Source organism: Erythrolamprus reginae, chromosome 6 (genome assembly GCF_031021105.1).
Source record: "Erythrolamprus reginae isolate rEryReg1 chromosome 6, rEryReg1.hap1, whole genome shotgun sequence".
NCBI classification, from domain to species: domain Eukaryota; kingdom Metazoa; phylum Chordata; class Lepidosauria; order Squamata; family Dipsadidae; genus Erythrolamprus; species Erythrolamprus reginae.
The window spans coordinates 35,299,779-35,323,286 of NC_091955.1; the positions used below are offsets into that span (position 1 = coordinate 35,299,779).

The 23,508-nt window shown below is 44.0% G+C and overlaps 2 protein-coding genes across 4 annotated transcripts in view; one reads left to right on the forward strand and one right to left on the reverse strand.

The window, feature by feature from the left end:
* ZNF277 (zinc finger protein 277) overlaps positions 1 to 23,508 on the reverse strand; it is a 306,252-nt gene that overhangs the window by 251,935 nt on the left and 30,809 nt on the right. For 2 of the 3 annotated variants that reach the window (XR_011559472.1, XM_070755514.1), the window contains exon 2: positions 1,027 to 1,228. Coding sequence is in view for 2 of the 3 variants with exons in the window: in XM_070755514.1 (XP_070611615.1) it covers positions 1,027 to 1,228 (202 nt within the window). In the remaining variant the exon portion in view is untranslated. Of the gene's footprint in view, positions 1 to 44; positions 1,229 to 4,691; positions 4,806 to 23,508 lie in introns of all 3 variants that reach the window. The other variant, XM_070755515.1, reaches the window with a different exon arrangement.
* On the forward strand, positions 13,007 to 15,751 carry LOC139168969 (tigger transposable element-derived protein 1-like). The gene is made up of 2 exons (XM_070754751.1): positions 13,007 to 13,545; positions 14,305 to 15,751. The coding sequence occupies exons 1-2, from the start codon at positions 13,149 to 13,151 to the stop codon at positions 15,723 to 15,725; spliced, it is 1,818 nt and encodes a 605-aa protein (XP_070610852.1). The 5' UTR covers positions 13,007 to 13,148; the 3' UTR covers positions 15,726 to 15,751.

Below are 23,508 nucleotides of genomic sequence, written 5' to 3' on the forward strand. Positions count from 1 at the left end.
AAAAGCACTAAAATAATGACAGAATAAAAAACCCCAGCCCTCACCTGCGTTTCCCTCATCTGCATCGCCTCCTTCTGTGTTTGCAAGACGGGTGTAGAGTTGCTGTGCCTTTGTCCGTATGGTGTTGGTATCCAAAGCAATGCTCTTTTTACGGCAGTCTTGTACCCACACGGACAAAGCAGCTTCCATCTTCATAAGGCGTTTGTTTCTAGGCGTCACCATTCTTTTTGCAGCCTTGTTGAATGTTATCAGAGAAGTTTGCCTTATCTTCTTTTCGTCTTTCCGAATGTATCGCACACTCGATTCGTTGATCCCATAATGCCGACCAACATCTGCATAAGAGCGTCCCTCTTTTAGCATGTCCAAAAGTTACATTTTCTCCTTAATTGTCAGCATCTTCCTGCTCTTTTTAGTGTCGCCGCCTCCGCTCCGCGTGCAACGTTTAGGAGCCATCTTCCAACAAGTTTTAACAAGTTGCAAAAGTTCCAAAGCACGCTGGGCTAACACCACTGATTGGCCGAGATTTCTGTCCATCAGCATTGTCGGGCGAAATTTTTGCAATGACAACGCTGATTGGCTGAGATTTCGGTGCATCAGCGTTGCCGGGCAAACTTTTGCGATGGCAAAGCTGATTGGCCGAGATTTCGGCCAATCAGCAATGGCAGACGTAAGTTTGGTGATGATGTATGACGTCATCGGGCGGGAAAAACCGTGGTATAGAAAAAAAACTGCGGACTATTTTTAATTATTTTTTGAAAAACCGTGGTATAGCCGTTTCGCGAAGATCGAGACCGCGAAAATCGAGGGATCACTGTACACCGTTTGGTTCAGAATACTTTTTTCCTTGTTTTCCTCCTCTAAAATCTAGGTGCGTTTTATACATCGGTGCGCCTTATACACCGAAAACTATGGTAATCCTATTCTTCCATATCCAGAATCTACCAGTAGAAACAATGGTTGATGTATTAGAATTAGATCATGGTATCTCTGTACTAAGATCAATTACCTAATTTTAAGGAAGCATACCTTCTAAAATCTGCAATCAGCTTGACATCAGCTATGATAAGTTTGTGTTTTATGATCATGTGTTTCAGAATTTGATTTTGTTCTGATGTTAGATAATATCCTTCACAGAATAGACAAGGCACAGAGGGAGATTCTTCTTCAGCTGAAATGCCACCTGGAGTTTCTGGCAGGGAAAGTGGTTCCAAAATATAGTCTCGGTGGTCTAAAAGGAATAATATAAGGATCAGGATTAATACATACACACAAACATACTTTTTTGTACTTACATTCTATATGCATTGTCCTGAAGTATAATCAATAATTCATATATACATTTTTGCACACACTCATATATGCAGGAATCTATTTTAAACAATCAAGCAGTGGTTTTCATTCTAGTCCCCAAGTACTGGCATGAATGGGACTCTGTATGTGTGTGTGTGTCCCTGCCCGTGTCTCTGCCCACCACCATGTCTGCTTTCTTTCAGCATTTTTGTCAGCTTTTCCTCCCCTTCCTTTTGGAAAGCCAGGTTGCTGGAGCAGTAAGCGTAACCTCCCCCTCCCTCTCATGTCCACCACAGCTGGTTGGGGGGGGGGGAAGCCTGCACCGCAGGTAGCACAGACAGGGTGGCAGGGCTGACAGTGAGAAGAGGCAGGGAGCAAGAGAGAGTAACACATACACACTCACAGATATAGAGACACACAGAAAATGAGGGGGGAGAAAGAGTGAAAGAAAGAGACAGACAGACAGAGGGAAAGAGGAAAGTTTGGGAGTGGGCACGTCTCTTGACTTCCAAAGCTGTTTTGAGTTCCATTTCATTGATTGCTCTTGTGACAACTCCACTGCTGCCAAGGCTGCTTGTGAGATGGAAGGGTTTATCCTGACACATGTGGTGCAAGGCATGGAATAAACCTTGCTTTTGGAAGGTTGCTTCAGCTCCTGTCACCCAGTGTGGGATTTGAAATTAGAGGTGTTCTTCCCCTCTACTCTTCACATTACATTCCTGGCCGGAGGACCAGATTGTTCTCCTGGCAGCTGCCCTGCAAAGACTGCTTGATCAGGATTGGGGAGCATAGACCCCCCATTCCATGCTCTATTCCCCCCTCCCCCAGATCCCTTCCTAGATTTTCCTCACCACATGTAGAGAAAGATGAAATAGCTGATGTGGGAGAGGGGAGGAAAGGCATGGAGTAGGGCGTTCTTCCATGGCACAGCAGGTTCCGCTCAACTTGCTGGTCCCCATGCTGCCATAAGCCTCTCATGCAGTGCCCTCTTCACAAAATGAGTACCGACCTCCCGCTCCAGGAATCAGACTCCAACCAAAGCAACAAAGGGGCAGGGGTTTGTTAGAAAGCCTGGCAATGTATTTATGACATGGCATCAGAAGGAATGGATCTCTCTTCTTCCCTCATGAAAATCATCCTCTACCCTGCCCACTCCAGTTAAATGCCCATTGGGTGTGTTGTGAGTGGTCCTCGACCAACTCTGGTAATGAGAGATTCTCAAGATGATAAGCCAGGCCCATCTTGGTACATTAGGCCAGTGTTTTTGCCAGCTGATATAGAGCGTTAAGAGTGAGGGAGAAATACAGTGGTATCTTTTCTTACGAACTTAATTTGTTCCATGACCAGCTTCGTAAGTAGAAAAGTTCATAAGAAGAAACAATGTTTCCCATAGGAATCAATGTAAAAGCAAATAATGTGTGCAATCCTAACTTGCCTTATTACCGCCAGCATGGAGGAGGGGGGAAGATAGCGAAGGCTGCCAGGAAGGAGCCTCGTAGGTGGATTAAAATGTGCAGGAAGTTGCCTGGAGGCTTCCATCCTCCTTGAAAGTGTTTCCAGTGGCAGCAACAGGCAGAGGGGAATCCTGGCTGTGGCAAGGACTGGCACTTCGGCCTCAGACAAGGCTCCCTAGCTCACACTCCGTGCCTGGGACCTGCTTCCTCTGAGGGAGTCTCTTCAAGGCGCCCAACTTTAACTCCCCACTCTCCCTGCAGGCTCGAGAACTGCCTTAATTGGAAGGAGAAGCAGAAGTGAGGAGGAGAGTGCCCTCCTCCTCCTTCTCCTATTGATTCCGCTCCCCACGGAAAAAAAAAAGAGGCCAAAAAAAGTGAAAAGGCTTCTTGATCGGCGAGCGCAGCTGGTGGGGTGAGAGTGCGCGTGAGCGGGCAGGGAGAAGAAGGAGACACAATGAACGCCAGCAGCCGGGACCACGGCGCTATCTCCCAGACCCAATTCTCCAAACCCTTCCTAACTGCATGGCCGAGAGCGGAAATGAGAGCCGAGGAGAGAGCTTCCTCCATTTCTCTCCTCCCCCCAGCATGGCAGCAGCATTCGGCAGGCTACCTGGTGTTTTTACCGGCCAGGAAACAGGCAAGGCGAGTTAGCAGATGGGTCCTTCCTTTCCAAGGACTCGGCAGCGAAACCCTTTAGCTTCACCAAGGCTTCCTCCCTCTGCCCGCTTGTTCCCAAGTAATGGCCCTGGGCTCTTTCTCCTTCCCCAAAAATGCGAGGTGGCCTCATTATCTCCTTTTTCTTTCTTGTGAATGACTTTAAGTGACAGCTGCCAGTAGTTTCTTTCACGGAGAGAGAGAGCGCGATTCACTTCACCCCTCCCCATGGTGTGCTTACAGGGCGGTGGCATCGCGTGGGCGGTGGGGATTCCCCGCCAAAGGTATGAGCGTCCGGAGCCTCCCTGGGCTTCCTGACTGCTTCCTTGTAGTCAGGGACAATACTTCAGGACAATGCAGATAGAATGTAAGTACAAAAAAGTATGTTTGTGTGTATGTATTAATCCTGATCCTTATATTATTCCTTATTGCAGCAACCCTGACTACGAGGAAGCAGGAAGGAAGCTGGGGGAGGCACCGGATGCTCATACATTTGGCGGAGAATCCCTGCCGCCCAAGAAAAGTCGCCGACCTGTAAGCGACAGCAGGAGGGTGGGGGGTGAATTGTGCTCTCTCTCCCTGAAAGGAAACTACTGGCAGCTGTGTGAGCGGGCAGCCCAGGATCGAGGCCTGTTCTGGGAGGGCTCTGGCACAGGAGACGCTGCAATGGGACGCTCCACACCACACCGACTGCGAGTGACTCCCATCCCTACCCATTGATCATCAGAACCTGCAAACTTAAAATCACTTGCTTTGGCCGCTGCTCACAGCAGCAGCAACCGAGAGAGAAGCGAGGGTTCGTAACTTGAAAATGGTTTGTGAGAAGAGGCAAAAAAATCCTGAACGCCCAGTTTGTATCTCGAACAGTTCGTATGAAGAGGTGTTCGTAAGAAGAGGTACCACTGTAGACCTGGATGAACCTGAACGACCATCAGAGGTGGCAGATATGCCAATGACAGTAGGGTCTTAGCTTTACTATATAAGTGGTCAAAGCAATGGAAACTGCAGTTTAATGTTTCCAAATGTAAAATAATGCACTTGGGGAAAAGGAATGCTCAATCTGAGTACTGTATTGGCAGTTCTGTGTTAGCAAAAACTTCAGGATTTAGGGGTAGTGATTTCTGACAGTCTCAAAATGGGTTATCAGTGTGTTCAGGAGGTAGGAAAAGCAAGTAGAATGCTTGGCTGCATAGCTAGAGGTATAATAAGTAGGAAGAGGGAGATTGTGATCCCGCTGTATAGAGCGCTGGTGAGACCACATTGGAATGCTGTATTCAGTTCTGGAGACCTTACCTACAAAAAGATATTGATAAAATTGAACGGGTCCAAAGACGGGCGACAAAAATGGTGGAAGGTCTTAAGCATAAAACCTATCAGGAAAGACTTCATGAACTCAATCTGTATAGTCTGGAGGACAGAAGGGAAAGGGGAGACATGATTGAAACATTTAAATATGTTAAATGGTTAAATAAGGTTCAGGAGGGCAGTATTTTTAATAGCAAAAGTGAACACAAGAACAAGTGGGCACAATCTGAAGTTAGTTGGGGGAAAGATCAGGAGCAATGTGAGAAAATATTATTTTACTGAAAGAGTAGTAGATGCTTGGAACAAACTGCCAGCAGACATAGTGGATAAATCCACAGTAACTGAAATTAAACATGCCTGGGATAAACATATATCCATCCTAAGATAAAATATAGGAAATAGTATAAGGGCAGACTAGATGGGCCATGAGGTCTTTTTTTGCCGTCAGTCTTCTATGTTTCTATTAGAGGAGGAGGAAGAGGAGACCAAGAGCCTTTGTTAGATGCCCACTTTAGAAGACTAAGAAAAAGACAAATATACTTGTACGGGAAAAAGTAGTCTGTAGTTTGTTAACTCTAGGAAATTGTTGACAAGGGGGCGCATTAATCCCCCTATTCTTGGCGACATAAATGGGTCTTCAGAGTCTTGTGGAAGGCGAGGAGGGTGGGGGCAGTTTGAATCTCTGTGGGGAGTTGATTCCAGAGGGCCGGGGCCACCACAGAGAAGGCTCTTCCCCTAGGTCATGCTAGACAACATTGTTTAGTCGACGGGACCCGGAGAAAGCCAACTCTGTGGGACATAATTGGCCACTGGGATTCATGTGGCAGAAGGCGGTCCCATAGGTATTCTGGTTTGATGCCATGTAGGGCTTTACAGGTCATTACAAATGCTTTGAATTGTGTCCAGAAACTCATTGGCAACCAGTGCAGGCCGTGGAGTGTTGATGAAACATGGGCATATCTGGGAAGGCCCATGATTGCTCTCGCGGCCACATTCTGCCTGATCTGAAGTTTCCGAACACTTTTCAGAGGTAGTGTCAACCTTCACTTTGATTCTGCATTTCTTCTACGCTTGGTTGCCAATAGAAACGGAGAGGTTTGGTATTGGGGCGGTGCAGGAGGCCTTGTGAAGTGGGATAAGTTTTGTTTTCCTAGAAACCAGGTGACCAGGAGGAGACCGTTAGAAGTTGCATTCCAGAAATGTGATGTGAGTCTGAAGATGCGTCCACCTGACAATCATGGACAGTAGGGATTGGCCAATCTCCAAGAGGAGGGGGTCAAAAAAGGGGTCTTGATATACACATGTATCATGCCTTTTTCTTCAGTCTTTGCTTTCACCTTGATTGCTTTCAGTTCTGATTTTTGATAAATTCACTTTTGAATCTGAAATGGACTCTGAGTTTTATTTTTCTTAAATACAGACTATAGCAGCTGACAGGTAGCCCCATGTAGAGAGCATTGCAGTAGTCAAACCTCGAGGTGATAATGGCATGAGTGACTGTGAGGAGGGACTCCCTGTCCAAATAGGGCCACAACTGGTGCACCAGGCGAACCTGGGCAAACGCCCTCCTCGCCACAGCCAAAAGATGATCTATCTATCTATCTATCTATCTATCTATCTATCTATCTATCCAGCTATCTATCTATCTATCTATCTATCTATCTATCTATCTATCTATCTATCTATCTATCTAGTGGAACAAGTATAGGATTGTAGTTTGTATAAGCATAACATAAGTAGTAAGTGATGATAAAAGAAGACAATACGACAGTAGGACAGGAATGGTAGGCACAATGGTGCGCTTATGCACACCCCTTACAAACCTCTTAGAAAAGGGGAGAGGTCAACTGTAGACAATCTGAGGTTAAATATTTTGTGGTTTGGGGAAGAAACCACAAAGTCAGGTAATGCAATTCAGGCGTTATTGCTGAAGTCATATTTTCTGCAATCTAGATTGTAGCAGTTTACATTAAGTTTGAATCTATTACGTGCTTGTGTATTGTTGCGGTCTAGATTGTAGCAGTTTACATTAAGTTTGAATCTATTACGTGCTTGTGTATTGAATCTATTACGGCTTGTGTATTGTTGCGGTCTAGATTGTAGCAGTTTACATTAAGTTTGAATCTATTACGTGCTTGTGTATTGTTGCGGTTCAAGATGAAGTAGTCACTAACAGGAAGGACATTTTGGTGTATTATTTTATGAACTACTGTTAGATCAGATCGGGTTGCAACGTAATTGTAAATTGTCTAATCGCAGTATTTCAAGTGTGGTATAGTAAGGTGTTTTGTTGGGGGAGGAGGAGTGAAGGACTCTTGTGAAATATTTTTGGACTCTCTTGATTGTATTTATATCTGATATGCAATGCAGGTTCTATATAGGTGAATTGTATTCTAGAATTGGTCTGACAAAAGTTTTGCAAGCTCTGGTTAGCAGTTCAATTTTTTTGGAGAAGAAGCCATGTAAAATTAGATTAACAACTCTTAATGTTTTTTTTGGCAATGTTGTTACAGTGGGCTCTGGCACTTAGGTCATTAGGTCACTTAGGCCCACTCCAAGGTCTTTGACAGAGTGAGGGTCGTCTACAAGTTCATTTCCACCAAGTTTGTATTTTGTGTTCTGATTCTTTTTGCTAATGGGTAAGACAGAGCATTTCTTGGCTGAGATTTGAAGTTGCCAGTTGTTAGAACATCTAGCTATGGTGAAGATCCTTTTGAAGAGTAGCAGTGTAGTTGGTGTATCATCGGCAAAGAGAACACAGTTGCTGTTAATAAAGTTGCTGCTTTATCTCCTAAAGGAATGCATCAATTAGCTTTGATCTTCGCCAGCCTAGCCACTGGACTGATATCTTTTTACTCTTCTCACTGTGAAGATGTCAAGATGAACTCACATGCATGAATTTGGCTTGTATGAATGATACTTTCTAAATAAAAAGGTTGATTTAAACAAACATGTGGAAAACTCACAAAAACATCACCTGTTACAGCAAACCACCTTCCCAAGCTGAAGGAGATCAGCAATTGGCAGATGACCTGAATGTGTTCTACTGCAGGTTTGAAAAGAAACCTCAACCACTTATGTGCACAACCTCCATCCCAGACACACCAACAACAGCTAAATCTTCTACAACTGAACCCATCCCATTGTGTTTACAACCCCTAGTGATCACAGAAAAGGAAGTGAAAGATCTATTTCTCAGACAGAAGCCTGGAAAAGCACCAGGCCCAGACAAGATAACTCCTTCTTGCTTAAAAGTCTGTGCTGACCAATTGGCCCCCATCTTCACCCAAATCTTCAACAAATCACTAGAGTTGTGCTATGTTCCTTCCTGCTTCAAACGCTCGACTATCATCCCAGTGCCAAAGAAGCCCTCCATCAAGAAACTGAATGATTACAGACCAGTTGCTCTAACATCTGTAGTTATGAAAACCTTTGAAAGGCTAGTGATGTTCCATTTGAAAGCCATCACGGATCCACTGTTAGACCCCCTGCAATTTGCATACCAAGCAAATAGATCAACAGATGATGTTGTTAATATGGCTCTACACTACATCCTTCAACATCTTGAATCTCCAATGACCTACGCCAGGGTCCTCTTTGTGGACTTCAGTTCAGCATTCAATACCATCGTACCGGACATTCTCTTAACCAAACTAAATCAGCTAGCGGTACCTGAACACACTTGTAAGTGGATCACAAGCTTCCTAACAGACAGGAAGCAGCAGGTGAAGCTAGGAAAAATCACATCAGATATATGTACAATTAGCACAGGTGCCCCCCAAGGCTGTGTACTCTCACCACTTCTCTTCTCTCTATACACTAATGACTGCATCTCATACGATCCATCTGTTAAACTACTGAAGTTTGCAGATGATACAACAGTGATCGGACTCATTCAAAACAATGATGAATCCGCATACAGACGGGAAGTTGAACAACTATCCTTGTGGTGTTACCAGAACAATCTAGAACTGAACACACTCAAAACCGTAGAAATGGTGGTAGACTTTAAGAGAAACCCTTCCACCCTTCCACCTCTCACAATAGTATCAACAGTAGAGACCTTCAAATTTCTAGGTTCTATCATATCTCAAGACCTAAAATGGTCACCTAACATCAAAAACATCATCAAAAAAGCACAACAAAGAATGTTCTTTCTGCGCCAGCTCAGGAAGCTCAAACTGCCCAAGGAGCTGCTGATTCAGTTCTAGAGAGGAATCATTGAGTCTGTCATCTGCACCTCTATAACTGTCTGGTTTGGTGCTGCAACCCAACAGGACCGACAGAGACTTCAGAGGATAATCAGAATTGCAGAAAAAACAATTGCTGCCAAGCTGCCTTCCATTGAGGACCTGTATACTGCACGAGTCAAAAAGAGGGCGGGTAAAATATTTACTGACCCCTCACATCCTGGACACAAATTGTTTCAACTCCTACCCTCAAAACGTCGCTACAGAGCACTGCACACCAAGACAACTAGACACAAGAACAGCTTTTTCCCGAACGCCATCACTCTACTAAACAAATAATTCCCTCAACACTGTCAGACTTTCTATTAAATCTGCACTTCTATTCTACTAGTTTTTCTCATCTTTCCTATGACCCATTTCCTCCCATGTTGACTGTATGACTGTCACTTGTTGCGTATATCCTAAGATTTTTATTAATATTGCTTCTTCATTGCTTATTTGACCCCTATGACAATCATTAAATGTTGTACCACATGATTCTTGACAAATGTATATTTTACTTTATGTACGTTGAGAGCATATGCACCAAGACAAATTCCTTGTGTGTCCAATCACACTTGGCCAATAAAAATTCTATTCTATTCTATTCTATCAGTGTGTGGATTCCTCCTTTGTTTTCAATCTGAGTAAGCCTGGGTTAGAGCAGAGTGATAGGGTTTGTTTTAAATGGATAAAAAGATCTGTATTGCTCATTATCAAAATTCGAGTGGAACTGAGGACACTGCTGATCTTGATGCTGGTAGGCAAGGGCAGAATTTTTTTCCTTGTTTTGCTCCCCCCAAATTAAGGTGCATCTTATACTCTGGTGTGTTTTATTCTTGGAAAATTAGATAATCTGGATGCATCCATATGACTTTAATAGCCATTACATTAGATTAAGTGCAGCAAGAAAAATTACTTAGACCACCTTGGATATTATCTTTACTCTTTTGTAGAAAACCAAAACCAAAAGTTAAAAAATCAAACTGAAACCTAGATTTTATTGTTCACAAACATTGGAGATATAGATGAAGATTATAATGGTATCTTGTAGACTTTGTGTTATAAAAAAAATTGGTCGATCTTTTAAGTACATGATATATAAATATGGGCATTGATGTGTTAATCAGTTCACTGTGTTGAAGTAATTGTACCAAAACAAAATAAGTACATCTACTGCATTATTGTTTTTCTAATTAAAGCCAGCAGTTGAATCTCATTAGTACAGCTAGCTAATACAAGAGATTTGTTGAAGAACTTGACAACAATCCCCAAAACAAGGAACAAAAAGGAACGTATTAAGAAGAAATAAACATCCAAGAAAACAAATCATTATTAGATGTTTTCCAGTAATTCTGAAACTCATATATTAAAAAGATGTGTATAACAAAAAAGGGGGAATAGTTTATTTAGTATTTATCTACCAAAAAAATCCTTTATTATATCAAATATATTAGAAAAGAAGAAATCATGTCAGTCAGGAAAATTTGCTAGCAAGAGTTGAGGGAATGGAAGAAAGATCAGACAAATTCTGATAATTTTTTATGAGGGGCTTTATTATTTATTTATTTTATTTGTCATACAAATATAGTATTGTATTGTAGTATGTTTAACATAATATGTCTAAAGTAGAGATAGAAAAGATAAAAAAGACATTAAGACAGGAATGGTAGGCAAAAAGGTGCACTTATGCATGCCCCTTACAGACCTCTTAGAAAAGGGGAGAGGTCTATTGTAGACAACCTAAGGTTGAAGATTTTGGGATTGGGGAAAGAAACAACAGAGTTCGGTAGTGAATTCCAGGTGTTGAACACTCTATTGCTGAAATTGTATTTTCTGCAGTCTAGTTTGAAGCGATTTACATTTAGTTTGCATCTATTGCATGCTCTTGTGGTGGTATTGTTAAAGGTGAAGTTGCCGTTACCAGGGAGTACATTGTGATGTATAATTTTGTGAACAACAGTTAAATCAGTTCAGAGGCAGCATAGTTGTAAACTTTCTAAACATAGTAATTGAAGTCTGGAGGAGTAAGGTAATTTGTTGTACGAGGAGTGGAGGACTCTTCTTGTGAAGTATTTCTGGACTCCTTCAATTGTATTAATGTCTGTTATGCAGTGTGGATTCCATACAGGTGAGCTGTATTCAAGAATTGATCTCACAAATATTTTGTATGCTCTGGTTAGTAGATCAGTGCTTCTAGAGAAGAAGCTGAGTAGAATTAAGTTTGTGACTGTTAGAGCTTTTTTGGCAATGCTGTTGCAGTGGGCTCTGGCACTTAGGTCATTAGAAATGAGTACTCCAAGACCTTTGACTGAGTGAGGGTCGTCTGCGAGTTCAGTTTGTCCAAGTGTGTATTTGGATTCTTTTTACCAATGTGTAGGACAGAGGGTTTTTTTGGATGAGATCTGCAGTTGCCAGTTGTTAGACCATTCAGCTACATGGTCAAGGTCCGTTTGAAGGGTAAAAGTATTATCAGAGCTATTAAATAGCTTAACATCATCAGCAAAGAGAACACAATTGCTTGTAATATTGTCTCAGAGATCGTTTATGCAGAGTATAAAGAGAATAGGTCCTAGGACACTGCCTTGGAGAACACCACTGTTGACTGGAGCAGGATTAGATATGGCATTACCTATTTTCACCACCTGCTGTCTGTTTGACAGGAACGCTGATATCCAATTGTGCAGTGGTCCTGAGACACCATAAGATTTTAGTTTCATAAGAAGTTTGTCATGACCTACTGAATCAAAGGCTTTGCAAAAGTCTATGTAGATTGCATCAATTGATTTACCCTGGTCAATTTGGGTAGTCCATATGTTTTTGCAGTGTAAAAGTTGCAGGTTGCAGGATTTTTTTCTGAAACTGAATTGTTCGTTTCCATGATCCTGAAAAGACCACCATTATGAAATTAGAATCCTTTCTGTTAGTCTTCATCTGCAAAATGCTAAGTACATATTCTACAAACCAAATATTTTAAAGATCTGATTATCTTTACATTATAATGATATCACATAATACTTATAACTTAACCTAAGAGAATTAGAACCGGAGAATACAAAAATATGGATAAGCAAATATGTGCAGGGTTTATTGGAGAAATATAGTAACAATGCACTTTGGGACCACACTTGCCTCATCTTTGCCCCTGGAAATATGTAAATTCTAAGTATCAGGACTTTTTTGTGGCTCTAGAACTTCTTCCTACCATAAATGTCAAACATTAGTGGCAGTTTCTCTATTTTTTAAGAAGAAAAATATCCCCTCCCCACAAACACACCACACACACACCACGTATAGGCTGAACAGATGTAAGTTTAAAAAAACAACTCCATATTTATTTATTTATTTATTTGTTTGTTTGTTTGTTTTGTCAAACAATTATAGGGTGGTGATTTGTACAAATAAAACGTTAGATAAGTAATGATAAAGAGTAACAAAGAAGACAATAGGACAAGGACAGTAGGCACAATGGTGCGCTTATGCACTCTCCTTATAGACCTCTTAGAAAGGGGGAGAAGTCAATTGTAGATACTCTAAGATTAAATGTTTTGGGGTTAGGAGTAGAAACCACAGAGTTAGGTAGTGCATTCCAGGTGTTGATTATTCTGTTGCTGAAGTCGTATTTTTTGCAGTCAAGTTTGGAGCGGTTGACATTTATTTATTTATTCATTTGTCCAATACAGTGAACCCTCGAGTTTCGCGTCCTCAATGATCGCGAAAGGGCTATTTCGCTATTTTAAACCAATTGTTACCATCTCGATTCTCGCGAGGGCTACATCGCGATTTTCCGGGGAAAAAAATTTAAAAAAAAAAAACTGCTTGGTTTTTCCCGCCCGATGACGTCACGCGTCATTGCTGATTGGCCGAAATCTCGGCCAATCAGCTTTGCAATTGCAATCAGCTTTGCAATTGCAATCAGTTTTGCAACTTTTGCAAAAGTTTTTGCAGCCGTTCCTTCGAGCCTTCGAGCCGTTCCTTCCAGACGTTTCTTCGAGCAGTTCCTTCGAGCAGTTCCTTCGAGCAGTTCCTTCGAGCCGTTCCTTCGAGCTGTGTCTTCCATCTGTGCCTTGGAGTTGCTGTGCTTTGCATCTGTGTCTTCCATCTGCCTTGGAGTTGCTGTGCTTTGCATCTGTGTCTTCCATCTGCCTTGGAGTTGCTGTGCTTTGCATCTGTGTCTTCCATCTGTGCCTTGGATCTGTTTGGATCTTCTTTGAAGATGGCACCTAAACGTTCAATGCGGAGTGGAGGCGATGCTAAAAAGACCCGGAAGATGTTGACAATCAAGGAAAAGATTGAACTGTTGGACATGCTGAAAGCGGGACATTCTAATGTAGAGGTTGGTCGCCATTATGGGCTCAACGAATCGACTGTGCGATACATTAAGAAAGATGAGAAGAAGATAAGGCAAACTTCTCTGATATCATTCAACAAGGCTGCCAAAAGAGTAGTGACGCCTAGAAACAAAAGGCTTATGAAGATGGAAGCTGGTTTGTCTGTGTGGCTAGAAGACTGCCGAAAAAAGAGCATTGCTTTGGATACGAACACTATCCGAACCAAGGCACAGCAATTGTACAACCGTCTTGAACACACAGATGCAGATGGGGTAGACCGAGGTAAGGAATGGTGTTTTTTATAAGTGTATTTAAGTGTTTTTTAAGGAAGGAGGGAAGGAGAGAAGGGAAGGAGGGAGGGAGGGAGAGAAGGGAGGGAGGAGGGAAGGAAGGAGAGAAGGAAGGAAGGAGGGAAGGAGAGAAGGGAGGGAGGAGGGAAGGAAGGAGGGAAGGAGAGAAGGGAGGGAGGAGGGAAGGAAGGAGAGAAGGAAGGAAGGAGGGAAGGAGAGAAGGGAGGGAGGAGGGAAGGAAGGAGGGGAGGAGGGAAGGAGAGAAGGGAGGGAGGAGGGAAGGAAGGAGAGAAGGAAGGAAGGAGGGAAGGAGAGAAGGGAGGGAGGAGGGAAGGAAGGAGGGAAGGAGGGAAGGAGAGAAGGGAGGGAGGAGGGAAGGAAGGAGAGAAGGAAGGAAGGAGGGAAGGAGAGAAGGGAGGGAGGAGGGAAGGAAGGAGGGAAGGAGAGAAGGGAGGGAGGAGGGAAGGAAGGAGGGAAGGAGGGAAGGAGAGAAGGGAGGGAGGAGGGAAGGAAGGAGAGAAGGAAGGAAGGAGGGAAGGAGAGAAGGGAGGGAGGAGGGAAGGAAGGAGGGAAGGAGAGAAGGGAGGGAGGAGGGAAGGAGGGAGGGAAGGAAGGAGAGAAGGGAGGGAGGAGGGAAGGAAGGAGGGAGGGAAGGAGAGAAGGGAGGGAGGAGGGAAGGAGAGAAGGGAAGGAAGGACTGTATGCTTTCATTCAAGTCACTTCTCTCTCCCTTTCCTGTCATTCTCTGTAGATGAAGGCGCTGATGACCCTGGAGACCCCCAGCCGTCAACATCTGCTTCTTCAGCCTCAGCCCCAGCCACATTCACAGCAAGCAAAGGGTGGTTTGAGAAATTTCAACGGCGCTATGGCCTGAAGAGTGTGTCATTGCACGGAGAAGCTGCCTCAGCAGATACAGGTGCAGCCGAAAACTTTGTCCAGGGCACGTTTAAAGAGCTAATTGCAGAAGGGGGCTACCTTCCAGAACAGGTGTTCAACATGGACGAAACAGGCCTGTTCTGGAAGAGGATGCCTTCAAGGACTTTCTTGATGCAAGATGAAGCCAAAGCCCCTGGCTTTAAGGCCATGAAAGATCGGGTGACTTTGATCATGTGTGGGAATGCAGCAGGCTTTTTGCTGAAGCCAGGGCTAATCTATAGGTCACGAAATCCAAGAGCCCTCAAGAACAGAAATAAGAATTCATTGCCAGTGTACTGGATGCATAATCCTAAAGCATGGATTACAAAACCCCTCACGCGGGACTGGTTTAATCAGTGCTTCATCCCACAGGTGCAGGTTTATTTGGCTGGCAAAGGACTCAATTTCAAAGTGCTTCTCCTAATGGACAATGCGGGAGGCCATGATGACCTGGAACATGAACATGATGGGGTGCAAGTCGAATTCTTGCCACCAAACACCACATCGCTTATCCAGCCAATGGATCAAGGTGTTATCCGCGCATTTAAGGCACTGTACATGCGCAATTCTCTTGCAAGCATCGTGGCAGCAATGGATGCTGATGCAAACTTCACATTGAAGGCCTACTGGCGTCAGTACACAATTGCATCTTGTCTGACGAACATTCAGAGTGCCTTAGTGGATATGAAGTCGCAGACAATGAATGCCTGCTGGAAGAAATTGTGGCCAGAAGTGGTGCATGCTCACAGGGGGTTTGCTCCCGAAGAAATTCAAGATGCTGCAGTCCAGAACTCTGTGAAGCTGGCACAGGCACTGGGTGGAGAAGGCTTCGTTGACATGACACCAGAGGAAGTCAATGGTTTGCTTGATGAGCATGGCCTACCGCTGACAGACAAAGATCTGGACGAGCTGACCAGGTCAGCGAGTGAAGAAGAGGAGGAAGAGGGAGCTGAACAAGGTGAGGAACAAGAAGATGTTGGCCTAACGCTGGAGCGGCTTGCAGAAATGAACAAAGCTGCTGCAAATCTCCAACGCATGGCGGAACTTTGGGATCCCCACATGACTCGCTATTTTCAATTTAAGGCCTCCCTTGACAACACCATTGCACCATACAGAGCCTTGTTAGCCAAGGAAAAGAAAAAGCGCCAACAACTGCCCATAACTATGTTTGTCACGAGAACCAAGAGGTCTGCCACAACATCACCTGCAGCGTCCATTGTAGACATGGTGATAGAAGAAGATCCCGATTTATCCTAGTTATGCTAACCCCCCCCAAAAAATGTAAAAATGTAAATAAATATTTTTGTTATTTCTATCAGGATGACTAAGTGTGTTATTCAATGTGTACAGTACAGGTACAGGTAGAGGTACACTACATAAGGGGATGGGAAATGGTAATTTGTGGGTTGACAGTGTTGGGACTGAGTGGCATAGAGAAGAATGAATGAATGACTGAGTGAGTGAATGAAATTCAAACACAGGTGAGGGCTGGGGGGTTTTATTCTAGCAACTTGGTTGGGCAGTGCAAGAAACCAGGTTTAAAATGAAGTCTGGGATCAAAAATTTAAATTTCCTCACTGAGGACTAGCAACTTGGTTGGGCAGTGCAAGAAACCAGGTTTAAAATGAAGTCTGGGATCAAAAAGGTAAATTTCCTCACTGAGGACTAGCAACTTGGTTGGGCAGTGCAAGAAACCAGGTTTAAAATGAAGTCTGGGATCAAAAAGGTAAATTTCCTCACTGAGGACTAGCAACTTGGTTGGGCAGTGCAAGAAACCAGGTTAAAAATGAAGTCTGGGATCAAAAAGGTAAATTTCCTCACTGAGGACTAGCAACTTGGTTGGGCAGTGCAAGAAACCAGGTTTAAAATGAAGTCTGGGATCAAAAAGGTAAATTTCCTCACTGAGGACTAGCAACTTGGTTGGGCAGTGCAAGAAACCAGGTTTAAAATGAAGTCTGGGATCAAAAAGGTAAATTTCCTCACTGAGGACTAGCAACTTGGTTGGGCAGTGCAAGAAACCAGGTTTAAAATGAAGTCTGGGATCAAAAAGTAAATTTCCTCACTGAGGACTAGCAACTTGGTTGGGCAGTGCAAGAAACCAGGTTTAAAATGAAGTCTGGGATCAAAAAGGTAAATTTCCTCACTGAGGACTAGCAACTTGGTTGGGCAGTGCAAGAAACCAGGTTTAAAATGAAGTCTGGGATCAAAAAGGTAAATTTCCTCACTGAGGACTAGCAACTTGGTTGGGCAGTGCAAGAAACCAGGTTTAAAATGAAGTCTGGGATCAAAAAGGTAAATTTCCTCACTGAGGACTAGCAACTTGGTTGGGCAGTGCAAGAAACCAGGTTTAAAATGAAGTCTGGGATCAAAAAGGTAAATTTCCTCACTGAGGACTAGCAACTTGGTTGGGCAGTGCAAGAAACCAGGTTTAAAATGAAGTCTGGGATCAAAAAGGTAAATTTCCTCACTGAGGACTAGCAACTTGGTTGGGCAGTGCAAGAAACCAGGTTTAAAATGAAGTCTGGGATCAAAAAGGTAAATTTCCTCACTGAGGACTAGCAACTTGGTTGGGCAGTGCAAGAAACCAGGTTTAAAATGAAGTCTGGGATCAAAAAGTAAATTTCCTCACTGAGGACTAGCAACTTGGTTGGGCAGTGCAAGAAACCAGGTTTAAAATGAAGTCTGGGATCAAAAAGTAAATTTCCTCACTGAGGACTAGCAACTTGGTTGGGCAGTGCAAGAAACCAGGTTTAAAATGAAGTCTGGGATCAAAAAGGTAAATTTCCTCACTGAGGACTAGCAACTTGGTTGGGCAGTGCAAGAAACCAGGTTTAAAATGAAGTCTGGGATCAAAAAGGTAAATTTCCTCACTGAGGACTAGCAACTTGGTTGGGCAGTGCAAGAAACCAGGTTAAAAATGAAGTCTGGGATCAAAAAGTAAATTTCCTCACTGAGGACTAGCAACTGAGGACTAGCAACTTGGGCAGGGCAAAAAAACGGGGCGAATAGGGGAGAGGGGCGAATCGGGCGGGCGGGGTGTAGCGGCGAGGAGCTCGGAGGCGCTGGTGGGGGGTGGCCGGCATGGAAAGTAAACATTGCCAGCCTCCGAACTGCCGTCGCCCCACCATCTGCGCATGCGCGGCCATTTTTTTAAATTTTTTTTTTAAAAAAGAGATCACGCATGCGCAGATGATGCTTTTACTTCCGCGCCGCTACTTCGCGAATAATCGACTGTCGCGAGGGGTCCTGGAACGGAACCCTCGCGAAACTCGAGGGTTCACTGTACACAAATACATAGGAAGAAAAATAGACATGTGGTAATATAGATAAGGGTAAAAGTGAACTTAGAGGAGAGGATATATGAAAGGAAGAGAATATATATGATAGGTAAAAGAAAGGAAAGACAATTGGACAGTTTAAATCGATTTTAATTTAATTTTAGTTTAAATCGATTTCATGCTTGTGTGTTGGTGTGGTGGAAGGTGAAGTAGTTGTTAACAGGTAGGACATTTTGGTATATGATTTTATGAACTATAGTTAAGTCGGAACGGAGATGAGGGAGTTGTAAATTATCTAATCCAAGAATTTCAAGTCTGGCAGAGTAAGGTATTTTGTTGTGAGGAGTGCAGGACTCTTCTTGTGAAAAATTTCTGGACTCTCTCAATTGTGTTGATGTCAGATATGCAATGTGGGTTCCATACAGGTGAGCTGTATTCTAGGATTGGCCTGACAAATGTTTTGTAAGCTCTTGTTGGCTGTTCAAAATTACCAGAGAAGAAGCTGTGAAGGATTAGGTTAACAACTCTTTAAGACTTTTTGGCAGTGTTGTTGCAGTGGGCTCTAGGACTTAGGTCATTGGATATGAGTACTCCAAGGTCTTTGACAGATTGAGGGTTATCAATAAGTTCAATTCCTCCAAGTTTATATTTAGTCTTCTGATTCTTTTTACCAATGTGTAAGACAGAGTATTTAGTGGTGGAGATTTGAAGTTGCCAGGTTTTAGACCATTCTGCTACGTGGTCAAGGTCTTTTTGAAGGGTAGCAGTATTGTTGGTGGTATTAAATAGTTTAACATCATCTACAAAGAGAACGCAATTGCTAGGGATGCAATCACAAAAATTGTTTATGTATAGTATGAATAGTGTTGGTCCCAAAATACTGCCTTGAGGGACACCACTGTTAACAGGAGCAGGAAGAGAAATGGCACTTTCTGTTTTGGCCACTTGTTGTCTGTTAGACCAATTGTGTAGTAGTCCAGAAATGCCGTAGGATTTGAGTTTCAGGAGAAGTTTGTGGTGGACAAATGAGTCAAAGGCTTTGCAAAAGTTGATATAGATTGCATCAATTGAACTACCTCGGTCAAGTTGAGTGGTCCAAATGTTTTTACAGTGTAAGAGTTGTAGATTACAGGATAATTTTTTTCTGAAACCAAATTGTTTATTGGAAAGTAGGTTATTAGCTTCAAGGTGGAGTGTAATGGATTGGTTTATGATTGATTCACAAGAAATCCCAAAAGATACTTTATCAATCTAATATGTGCCAAGACTCACAAAGTCTGTGCACATCATTCTATCCACTGCTATCCAGACTACCTAAATCTGTGTTAGATTTGATTATAAGACAAGAAGAAAACAACTACGCTGTTTATTGTTATTTATTAAAAAAGACAACTAAGTTCATGTTAAATCTAATTGTGTTGACTCCTGATAAGTACAGCCTGTTTCCTGTGTCTATTTATAAGGTAATGGAGAGGGACCGGAGAGAAAGTGCAGACAGGTATTGCAATTGTACTTCAATTCTAGGGATTTTCCTAAATATTTGTATGCCACCCCAAGTCTTCAGAGAAGGATGGCATACAAATATAATAAATTGAATTTATGTTCAGAACAAGCATGATTCTATTAACCTGTTAGCATTTTGAGTAGCAGACAAAGGGCCTAACTACAGTTCTAATTACACTGGTCAACACAAAAAAACCCATCATAAATAAAAACTGTTTTGTAAGGTCAAGCATTTTTTTCTGATATGTAGATTACTGTTTTCTCAATGTCGGCAGTATATTTCCTATACCTTATAATAATGATGTTGCTCCGTGAAAAGTATATACCTATATACATTTTTGAAATCAGAACAAAAAATGATTCAGAAAAGTACAAGGTCAACTGTGATGATTACAAAAATTATTTTTTGTAAACCTGTGTTATTTATCAGCTTAAAATAACTTTTCCTGCAACACCTTTAACTTGTTTGTGTTGTATATGTGTTAGTATGTATGTATGTATGAATGAATGAAACATACATATTAATCTTGGCAACATGGATGGCTTTGAGCTGAAGTAGTCCACACCATCATTTCCCCCGCAAAACAAGCCATATAAGTTACCACCTGAGGCCAAGACAGACAAACCCCTTCCCCTGCATAAAATAAGCTGTCAGCAGTGCTCAATACAGCACTTCCAGCTGACTACGAGGGATGGGCTAGTATGGAAGGGATCGAAGCTGTATGTCCCAGCTAGCTTGAGACTGGAAAGTGCTGCAGTGCAGCCATGACTCAAAGCTATCCGGTCACTTCGAATTTACAGCCTTGTGATTTTCCAATTACATATCTTCCCAATTGTCCAAATTTTAAAGTCTTATTTAACTTTCCCCTTTCCTTCTATCTTCGTGATGGTGAACCTATGGCACACTTGCCTCAACTGTGCACCATATTTGCTGTTCTTCATTGGCTTTGGTACCAAGCTCAGACCGAACTGGGGACAACACTAGAATTCCTCAGCAGCCATGCATTATTCCTCAACAGCCGCCCCGAGTCTTTGGAGAGCGACGGCATACAAGTCTAATAAATAATAATAATAATAATAATAATAATAATAATAATAAACGAGATTACTATGCTGGATTTCGTATTTAATCACCAGTCGGGTGCTTCCCAAGCACCTAGGACTGCGTGATGATAATAATAATAATATAATCATCATCATCATCACCACTTTCATAAGTAGATATCTTTTAAATGTTACTTTCTAGATTTTCCAAAATGTCCTAAATTCTAAGAGAGAATCATTTCCTCAAAACACACACACACAGACTGAAGCTGTACAGTGATCCCTCTTTTTTTGTGGGGGATGCGTTCCAAGACTGTTGTGTTTGGGCTTGGGCCAGCCGTTGCTCCCACAGATGGGAGAGATGCGGCACAAAGTGAGTGCGAAAACCTGGCTGACAGCCAGGAAGACGTGGCAGACAGCCATGAGGATAAGGCCACTGGTTCAGAGGAGTTGGCAGACAGCACGCAGGACTCAGTAGACAGCCCAGGGGATTTGGCATGCAGTCACTCAGACAGTCTATCTTGGATTCCTCTGCAGACCAATTCATAGACATCCGTAGCCAAAGAGCTATGCAAAGGAGGGCTCAATTAAAGGACTATTATCAGTGATCAGAGTAGTACCTGGGCTGGGTGTGGTTCTTATACTGAGGGCTGGGTGTGGTTCCCTTAATGAGGGCTAAAGGTATAAAAGGGAACAGAGGCACAAGGCAAACTGTGGCTGTTTATCTGTGTTACTTTGTGGTTCCTGCTCTGAGGTTTCTGTTCCGTGCCTTTGGATTTCAACCCAGCCTTTTCAGGCACGTGGGAGGGGAAACCCCTGGGACTTGCTGTTTGCTCTAAGATTCAAAGGACTCCTGAAACGTTTCTGCTCCATGCAGGTTGTCTTTGTTTGCTTTTTCCTGAGTTTTGTATTTGGCTGAATTACACCTTGCACTATTGTTTATTCCTGATACCTAAGACTGTTTTTGTTAACTTTTTTTTGTTTGCTTAATACAAGTTTGCTGACTAGAAAAGCACGTGTGTTTGATTTCTTTTCCTTGGACTGTTACTAATCGCCTGAGCCCAGTCAGGCAGAACAGAATAAACAGCCACCGTTCAAACACACTGCATTCCAGTTTGGGGTGAGTTGTTTTGGCTTGTTCCTTCAACTGCTCTGCTGCTATATTTTTGTTCTCTTTCTGCCTTTTGGACTTACCATGGCTGAGGGGATGGCAGAAATACAGGCTGTTTTTGAAGCTTTGCGGTTGGAGATACACACTCTGAATCAAAAGGTGGGGGCGTTGCAGGACCAGGTGAATGTCTTGACCCAGCAGGCGGCCCCACCCCAGGGGCACCCTGTGGCTCCTCCTCCAGTGCCTCAACCGAGAAGGAAATGTTTTGCAGCCATGCCCAAAAGGTTTTGGGGCGATCGAAGACTGTTCCCGGCTTTCCTCAGCCAGGTACAATTGTTCATCAACGCCCAGAGGGTTCATTTTCCTGGCGATGCAGACAAAGTGGCGTTTCTGTGCAGCCTCTTGGGCGGTCCCACTGCTTCGTGGGTGTCTCCTTTGCTGGACCGAGACGATATGACGTGTTCTGCGCACACCTGATACGGCAATTTTCGGATCCAGTGCGGAAACAGACGGCCACGAGAGCGCTCAAGCAGCTGAGACAAGGCTCGCCCCCCCTGGTGGAGTACCTCAGTGACTTTCGTACGCTAAGCAGACAGGTGTTGTGGAACGAGGCTGCTTTGCTGGAGGTGTTCCAGGATGGCCTTTCCGAGACCATGCTCGACAAATTGGCGCACGAGGCCTTGCCAGATACCCTGGAGGAGTTGGAGCAGCACTGCTTGGCTATTGAGACCAGGTTGTTGGCGCGGGAGGTTCGTCGGACAGGACGGTCCTCTCCCCGTGTTTCTGGCGCCACGCCAACGCCTGCTCCATGGCGGGGGGGGTTGACTGTGCCTGTCTCAACTCTGGTCCCTGCACCTCGTCGCTTCCTGCCAGCCCTGCCTCCTCGCATGACAGAGCGTGTTTCAGCTGGAGAGCCCATGGAGGTCAATATCGTGAGACCCCGTCAGACTCCGGAGGAGAGGGCTCGCCGTCATGCCACTGGACTGTACGTCTACTGTGGGGGGTCGGGGCATTTTGCCAAAGTTTGCCCGAAAAACCGGCGGAGAACGGTTGCTGCTGCTGTCCCGGTTCCTCCCAGCTCTCCTGCGGTCACCCCGGGTACCTTTGACCGGCGGCCGGAGACGGCTACCTGTGTTCCTGTCCCCGTTGTGGATACGTCGATGGAGGATACCACACCCTTGGTTTCTCAGCTGACAGTGCCATTGGGAAACGAGGGCAGCCCGGCTTGGTGGCAACATTAGGTTGGGCTGGGATGCAACTATCACAAGATTCTACGGCTCATGACTCCGGACTGTTTCGTCACCTTACGATTTCAGCTCACCTGATTGTTCAACGCCCTGGGATTAGTCCTGCTATCGTCCTCGTGGATTCGGGGGCAACCACAAATTTCATGGATGAGGTGTTCAGACGGCGACATTCCCTGCCCCTCTGTCCTGTGGACCCTCCGTTGACCGTGGAAACTATTGATGGGAGGGTTTTGTTGTCCGGCCCCATTCGTTTCCGGACTCTGCCGGTGCGGATGTGCATTGGAACACACAAAGAGACCCTCCAGTTGTACGTTACGAGGGGTCTCCATTTCCCCGTTGTTTTGGGCTTGTCCTGGCTATGGGCTCATGATCCACATGTGGTGTGGTCCCAGAACCTTGTCACCTTTTGCAGTTTGCCGTACGTGGAGCATCAAAGACATGTGTGTGCAGCTCAAGGACCTGTAGTTTCCATGGCCCTGTTACCCAAGTGCCTTGCTGAGTTTATGGACGTTTTCAACTTAAAGGAGGCAGATCGGATGCTGCCGCATAGACCCTATGACTGTGCCATAGATTTGTTTCCAGACGCCAAGCTCCCGGCTGGATGGTTGTACTCGATGTCCGAACCGGAGCTCGTGGCCCTCAAGGAGTTCATTGGGAAAAACCTCGACAAGGGCTTCATCCGGCCGTCAACCTCGCCCTTGTCAGCCTGTCCTTTTTGTAAAAAAGAAAACGGGAGATCTTCGTCTTTGTTGTGATTACCGGCGCCTGAATGCCATTACGGTGTGCAACCGGTATCCCTTGCTGCTGATCCTGGAACTGATGGACAGGTTGCGAACAGCCACCGTGTTTTCCAAAAT